Source organism: Cynara cardunculus (genome assembly GCF_001531365.2).
Source record: "Cynara cardunculus var. scolymus isolate 2C chromosome LG 5, CcrdV1, whole genome shotgun sequence".
In the NCBI taxonomy this organism is placed as follows: domain Eukaryota; kingdom Viridiplantae; phylum Streptophyta; class Magnoliopsida; order Asterales; family Asteraceae; genus Cynara; species Cynara cardunculus.
In genome coordinates, this window is record NC_037532.1 from 2,038,598 (window position 1) to 2,047,076 (window position 8,479).

Here is an 8,479-nt window from a genome sequence, read left to right on the forward strand (position 1 = left end):
TATATATATATATATATATATATATATATATATATATATATATAAACCTAAAATTCATATAAGAAAATTGTAATCATCCAATCCACAACTTGGAAGGTGACAACTCTGCCACCATGGCGGGGTTCCAAGGGTCAACTAGATTTTGCAAGCACTCAATTATGTGGGTCAAGAGAGTTTGGTACTTAAAAAAGAATATTCTTTTAAAGAATGTGTCTAATCATATTATATAAAGTTAACAGTCAGATCAAYCTTTCAATGAGTTTGATAGAAGTTAAAACCAGTAACTCGTGTAAAACTGTAAATAARATGTTGTACATACGAATGTGGTTGTATGTGTATATAATTAAGCARAGTCTGTAAAAACCGCTTTAACAACGTGACTTTAATGCTTACGTATGCAAATGTCGGTTCTAATATACAATATGTATAACTGAGGAACAAAAGCTAACGGTAATATTGTTATACAAAATGCAGTATCGTCTAACGGATTAAATACAAAAACAGTTTTAAAGCATCAATTTATGAACATGAAGCAAGTATCTAAAAGAGGAAAAAATAATGGAATTGGGCCATGCAGGTGACAGAGGWGGAAATAAAATGGACAACACAGGGAGACCGACAAAAGTGTCATATATACTCGTGGCAACACCTCTTTGTACGTCGATAATGTGACACAGACTTAGACTCATTCTAAGTTCAAACAAAATCTGGGGCCGACATCAATCCGTCGGTTTCGATAATAGTTCTTGATGGTTATGTTTGTCGAAGTTAAATGTTCAATGGATTGGGTTTTCATGTCTCTTGGAGGACACAGATGCATGTTCCGTTGGAATGAGCCACTGGTTTTTTAACAGTTTAATGAAAATAAAAGACAACTGTACGCCTAAGAGCATGTAAAATTCTCTGCTCACCTGATAAGCAATTACTCAATAAGCATTTAGTGGGTATCTGGGATTACTTATAAARACAACTTATTGACTTATTCCAGTGTGACACCGGTAATAAGCACTTTTAAGTGTTTKGATAAACAACTTATACCGGTGCCAAACCGGTAATACGGAGTTTTTTGAAGAAATTAAACTCTTCTKACTTATAATAAGTTGATAAGTACTTTTGTAGAAAAARCAGGAGTTGTTTCAAATAAGCAATCCCAAAYACCCCTTTAGTAAACAACCTATAAGTTTTTTTTAAAGGGCGTCTCAAGCTATGCCTGGACTAATCCCTACAAATTTATGACCGCAAAAAATCAGTCCTAACAAACTCAGCRGCCACAATTATCGTGTACGCCTAGAATCGAACCGAACCCCAGGTAGATGGGATATTCCACCACATCCCCAAGGACCTTAACCACTAYGCCACAACCCATAAGTTACAGGGTAGTTTTATTCGGTTTTAAATCTTCTAAAACCGAATTTTTTTTTTTTTTTTWWAAAAAGACCAAGCTTTTAGAGCCTGACCATTCGTCCAACCCACATGATGTCTTTGCTCAACATTCTGGGAAAGGAAAACATAATCAGAATGAATCACATGAACATGTCCATGGTGTCCAAATCTTGGCGACATTTTTAACTTTTGGAACATGCAAATCATTCAATAATTAGTCCGTTTACAGATTACCACGAACTATCTACAAAACCTGCAACTTTAATCAAACTTACGATCCGGATCTCAGAAAAAGTTTAAGGTTGGTTCCGAAAGATTTAACAGTATATCGGTATTCAGTGTTTGTCTATCATCAAATCGTCAAATCGTCATCTAACTAGGGCTCGACAAACTCGTTTGGTTTTTTATACCTTATGCAAATCCTTCATTTATCTCAAAATGCAGTCTCTCTCTCTTTCTGAGGAGACGCCGGGTTGAAGAAAAGATCTAGAAACAAAAAATAAGAGGTGCTTACTYGGTCAGAGATGCTTTTGTTTACCAACCCACTCTTACCGGTCCATATGTTAACCTTGTAATCTAATGGAGGGACTTTAGGAGCCGTTTACCAAACGCTTATCTGSGTGTCACTACTTTACTGAGTGAGAGCATGGAAAGGACCCAGAATCTTACCCGGTAAGTTGCATAGCAAGGACCAAGAATTTTACCAGTAAGTGAGAGAAAAAGACTCYTACCCAGTAAACACTTACCAACAATCCAATTTAATAGCCGAGAATGTTACCAGATAAGCAATTGATAAACAGGCCCTTACTCGGTCAGTAATTAGCGCAAACTCAGGCAGCACTCTAACCAGATTAGCGCTTACCCACTTTGTGCCACCAGTAAACAACCCCTTAGAAAGCATAGCTATATGATTGGGGTCATTTTATAAGCTTAATTAAGAAGGCAAACTYGAAAACAATCGAACTTTTAACATATATTTTACTTGCAACAAAGTAATATGCATGTACAAGTACATCATGATAAAAAGTATCAAATTTTCACATAAATCAATCAGATGCACATGTGAAATTCAAAGCTTATAAGTAGTCTATCCGACATTCAATGTCAAAGTACGACCAACGGGCAACGAATCAAAGGGAATAATATTTATGTTTTCATTTTCTAATGTTGAGATATCTTATTCCATCAGTCTCATTAATACAAAAAGTTTGGTCCTTGAAATAGGACCACATTCCCATCATTACAWCAATGCAAATCATTTGGTTCATGGAATAGGGCTACATACTCATCATTACAACAGTGCAACTTATTGATGATGCTATTATAATCTTAATTACAAGAGATCTTATATTGTCATTAGTGCATAACCTTAATCCAGGCACCATCCACCACCTCTCCTGCCGGGAGGGGATGAGGGGACCAGTATGGTGGGGGTGCGTGATTATTATACCGAGCACTACCCCACCCTCGCCCGGGGGGGGATGACGGAGTACCAGTATCGTGGGGGTGCTCCAAAGGGTGGCGTATACCCTTTTCTTCCACATCTTTAATCAAAAGTCGTGACAAAAGAAAACTTATGGATGGGAAATTGACTACGAGTGACTTGTGATAATAACAAGTCGGATATGTGTAAGCTCCAAATATTCTTTCACTTTGTCATCAGGTGGAGGGCCGGAAATATTCCCACATCGCTTTCTTGTTTGTGCTATAATATGACCATCAAAATATCCYTATGATGTATTACTTTTGTGTAAATTTATTTCATGTGTTTAAATCTCACTTGATGTCGACAACAACTCTAATTCCTACGGTTCCTGTTGGGTTTTGACATGGGTAGTTTAGTAATTTACCAATCTTGTCTCATTTTCCTAAATTCTGTTCCACCTATTTTAGTGGGACAAAAAAATGACTTTAACATCTCACTCAGTCCTATCATGGCCGAGTAAATGTTGCACCAAACTTGGGACAAGTTTTTGAACAGTCATGTCCCTTCCTGTCAGTGTACCAAACGCACCTAATTGACAATTTAAACCCTTCAACAATCAATACACACCCCTGCACCAAATCTCCAAGGTACAAACCCAATAAAATGAAGTTCTAATACAATTTATATGTGACTGGATCTGCTAGTTCCCCCATAGATGCATGCCTACCAACTAAAATGGATGCAAAATGCTACAAATAATTTGTAACCAATTTGTCCGGTATGCAAATGGACACATGCATAAAAAACCAAAAAAAAACTTCAAGTACTTGTATGCACATGTGYATACCGTCCAAATGAATAACCAAGGTGTTCCTCAGTTTTTTCATTTTTTGGGAGGTTTTCTCCTAAACCTCCCTCTATCGGTGTAACTATTGACATTTCCTTAAGAAATTAAACATACTTATATCAAATTTAAAGGTGAAAGTAGCTTGTTTGATATTTAATGTAAAGCAGGACAACAAATACAAAACAGAATGTAGAAAGTAATCGATAGACAAAAGTAGGTGGGGTTTTCAGGCAGCTATCGAATAAGTTCTAAGAGCAAATTATGCGGGAACTGGGCATCTCCTCAGATTAGATCACTAGCCAAAGRAGTAAATAATTTATTATTCGTAGCATATGTCAGCACAAATCAAGAAAAGGGTAACAAAATTCACAAATAATCAACTTTACTTAAAAATGAAGATCTGGGTAAAAGCATTATATGTYGTTGTTTCGTGATAGAAGAGGGCCAAAATATCAGCACGTTGATTTGAAGAAAACTGACAAGAAGGCTGAATGATTAAGTTTACGTAAAAGGAAAAGTGTACAGATGTAGAARTCGTAGAGTATTGTATTTACCTAATTTTAATCCTTCACGACTCGAATGACTAAGCCACTTGGCGTGTGGACAGTTTTGAGATGATCGGAACCAAGAAGATCACGRAGATGAAATCTCATATCGAGAGGTGACAGACGCAGACGTTTCTTCTCGAGAACRGCCAACATCATCTCTTTGTATTTTTTACGGTTGAGTAGAGACAGAAGCTCCTTTCTTCCCTATAGCACCATGACCCATCAACCAAAATGAAAACAAAATCCCAAAAAAAAGTACTATAATTCTGATATCATGTGCCAATACGTGTCAGCATAGAACCTAATGCGATAAAATTGAAAGAAATTAGATGTATATGGAGATAAGCACATAGTTGTAAATGTTATTCCCATAGAATGTGAATGGAGTAAAATTATACATACATATATATAGACGTATATGAAGATAAATAAATAGATGTATATGTTATTCCATAGAATGTGAACGGAGTAAAATTATACATATAAGGGGGGTTTAGGGGAAAACTCCAAAGAAAATGAAAAACTAAGGAATACTCTAATGCATGTGCATACAAGTAATTGAAGATGTTTCTTGGTTTCTATGCACGTGTGCATGTTATGCMCRTGTGCATACCGGAAAAATTACTTACAAATTACTTGTATGCACAAGTGCACACCGTACATTATGAATAGTTACTAGGGTGTTCCTCAGTTCTTCATTTTTTTACAGTTTTCCCCTAAACCTGACCCTATATAAATATATATATATATATATAACAATATTCATTTGTAGAAATTGCTACCATACCATATGAACAAGAACCGATTGTAAATTTAAGAAGCATTACAAGACATTCTTTTTCCAATTTCTCCGAAAGAAAACAGGTGTAAGAGCAAAGAGGACATGTTTCATAACATGGTTGGCATGTAAATTGAAAAGAAACTTCACTCATAGTTGGCAAAATTATAAACCAGCTGTGGTGTTTTTCTCATGCCTTACCGTAAGTTTCTTTTACTATCCAAACATTAAGATGTCATTATTCCGCCAAAAGCAATCCCATTAAGGGCCTGTTTGTCAGCAGCTTAATGAGTTTAATGAGACTCACAGCTAATTCKGTCAGCTATACATGACTAATTACCAGTGGCTTAATGATATAGAAAGTGGCTTATTCAATAAGCTTCCACAGAGAAACTTTATGTAGAAAGCCAAGTTTCTGCAAACTTGTTCCTCGTAATTAAAATATATGCTCCTTCCATTCATGAGAAAACCCTCTAAAACAAAAACATTCTCAATCTATACAGACATATTAATCTACACAGACAGCTTTATCCATACTGGACTTAAAGGAAAACCAACCAAACATCCCCTAAATCAAGTGTAAATACCAAGGCAATATCATAAATATGCAGGTAGTTCTTGATATCATGTTGAATAAATACACATACCTGTGTGAGGCCCTTCAACACTGAACCGATATTTGGAATTGCAAACCAGTACATGTCAGGATCAATAAGCTGACGCGTCTGGAAATGGTAGCACCACCAAAGAAAAGGATAACCATAAGAGTACAATTCTATTCATCACAAAAAAGGGTACAAGAAAAGATCAGATCTTTAAAGTGCATATCTACAGCCAACAGCTACAACTATGACAAGGGTGCGATCATACCAGCCACTAATGCACCAGATCCATCAGAACTCCACAGTTAAGCTACAACTATGACAAGCCTTTTATCCCAAACTAATTAGGGTACGCTAAAATAAGAAATCAAAAGAGATTATGAAGTGGTGAAACTCAAAACACATCTTCATTCCTAGTCCTTCTCTACTATATTCTCATTTATAATTCTATCCCCAAGTGTGTGGTAACACATCGACCTCGATATTCTCGTTTTCTTCCAGTTCATTTACTTAAGTGGCCCATTCTATCCTCCAGATCATAGCAAGTCACAAGTTGGAACTTACCTTTCAGCTGCAGCGGAAAGTTATCATCGTAAGATCCCCAACACGTGCCGCCGTGCTCATATCCTGTGGCTAATATAACATCCTCACCACACTTTCCCTCATTCTGTAAAGCTGGTCCCAAATCACGAAATATATGTCCCAACTACTCTGTGTCCTTATATGCCTACTGCATTTTCACTTTCCCTATCAAGAATGCTGAAGTTTCACTTCATAAGCTCTATTTTGTTTTGGCTTAATCCAAAAYGATTAAATTCAAATGTGTTTCGCAAAGCCTCAAACTTTGGTTTACTCTCTTCAATCAACACATCTGCGTACACGGTACACCATGACAAAATCTTGTATGTATGTCGGCTATGCTGTTAATTGCATGGCGCTATTGCGGCGATATCTCGGATAGCGGTCCTATGCAAAATAATGGTGGTCGAATTGCGATTTAAATTGCGGTAGCGCAATTTACCRCAATTWTGACTGATATTTAGAGTAAATTGCGTTCGATATTAACGTTAGTTTTTGGGGGGTTTGGGMTTTATTTTCAGTCTTGGCCTTTAGTCAAGGCTTTTTTTTTGGGCTTTAAGAACTAGGTTTCTCACTTAGATGACCACGACTTCTAGCTTTAGACGATCTGATCTCATCGACAARAAGAAAAAAGGAGCGCTATAGGGATGATGATKATGATCACRCTGGAGATGAAGGGGAAGAGCAGRAAGCTAGCCAAACAAAGAAGTGAACGTATTAGATGATGTTGACTCAGATGTTGAACCTATTGCTTGCGATTAGCTCGTTTATGAACACTTATCCTATTTTGCAAATGATATGTTTATGTAGGCATATTATATATATATATATATATATATATATATATAATTCTAAGAAATATTATATGAACCGCTATTTTTGGACCGCTATACCACCGCTCTAACCGCTATTTCAAATATCGGTCCCGACCGCAATTTTGTATTTTCACCGATATAACAGCATAGTATGTCCTATGTCGGTCATAGACTCAATTTATTGACCTAAAACGACACCTTCCGGTTCAATTTCCCAAATGGACTCAATTTTGTTTGCTTCTTACAAGACATTGTGCAAACAAGAACAAAAGAGCTATAAATTCCAACCAAGAGACATGCCAAACAAAGTGAGCCCTTCCACAAAACAGAAGTGAAAGAAAGTTGGGTTCATATAGAATCGTAAGTGCACGAAAAAAAATTACAATGTTGAATACCGTAAGCACAAAAAAAGATGTACTATCCCCATCCATAAAGAGATCCCACTTAACCACAAGGGTTGTGGCATAGTGGTTGARGCCCAAGGGATGTGGTGGAATATCCCATTTGCCTTGGGTTCAATTCCAAGCATCCACAACAATTGTGGCCACTRAGTTTATCACAGCTGATGTCTTACAAACAACTGAGTTTAACAGGCTGATGTCTTACAAACAACTGAGTTTAACAGGCTGATGTCTTATGGTCATAATTTGCCGAGATTAGTCAGGGCATAACCTGGGACACCCTTCCAAAAAAAAGGATCCCACTTTTGATTCTTGGAAAGTTTAAAATTTACAATCAGTATTGATTTTCTTTTAACTTTGTTGTTTCAATATGTTCTATTATTGCAAGTTTGCAACATGTTATAGTATCGTTTAATAATCATTTTCAATGTACAACAAAGCAATACTTCAGGCCAGACGAAGCATATTGTTTTTGCTGATAAATCAAAACAAATCCATAATGAYATTACTTTTCGGAACAGAGGGAGGATAACATTATTGCATACAGATTTAACAACCTATTGAGAAACCAAAATCCATCAATGAGATCTCATTTCTGAGGGGACGACGTTTGAATATTAATAAATATTCAACATGCCATCATTTATTTTCCCACCTGCCATGTTTTGAAAGGATGTCCCAGGCTATGCCTAGACCAATCCCGGCAAATTGTGACTGCAAGAAATCAKCCTTGATAAACTCAGCGGCCACAATTGTTGTGCACGCCTAGAATCGAACCTTGGGCATATGGGATATTCCACCTGCCATGTTGATATGTGGGATATAGACAACACTAGACTAGAACTACAAGAATGTAATTGAAGGTGCGGATCACCAAATTGACTTACCAAAAGACCAGCATTTATCAAGAGAGATATGTCTTCATCTTTCACCTTTCCTCCTATGGATAAAAGYGAACACTACAAGACAACACAATCAACTATAGTGAGAATAATAATCAATATCCTATATTTAATGATTGTTCAAATAATCACTCATATTTAAAAGAAACTATAATATGTGCATATGTTTTTCTCACAATTCATTTTATAACGTGTGTT

General features: G+C 36.5%; 1 protein-coding gene across 5 annotated transcripts in view; it reads right to left on the reverse strand.

Moving 5' to 3' along the window:
* Nucleotides 1-3,725: 3,725 nt before the first annotated feature.
* The window catches only part of LOC112513643 (serine/threonine-protein kinase 19), an 8,444-nt gene continuing 3,690 nt past the window's right edge, over nt 3,726-8,479 (reverse strand). For 3 of the 5 annotated variants that reach the window (XM_025119969.1, XM_025119972.1, XM_025119970.1), the window contains exons 6-8: nt 8,267-8,338; nt 5,630-5,707; nt 3,726-4,408 (exon numbers count right to left, since the gene is read on the reverse strand). In XM_025119969.1, the coding sequence (XP_024975737.1) occupies nt 4,217-4,408; nt 5,630-5,707; nt 8,267-8,338 (342 nt within the window). In that variant the 3' untranslated portion in view covers nt 3,726-4,216. Of the gene's footprint in view, nt 4,409-5,629; nt 5,708-7,036; nt 8,180-8,266; nt 8,339-8,479 lie in introns of those variants that run through there. The other 2 variants (XM_025119971.1, XM_025119973.1) reach the window with 2 other exon arrangements.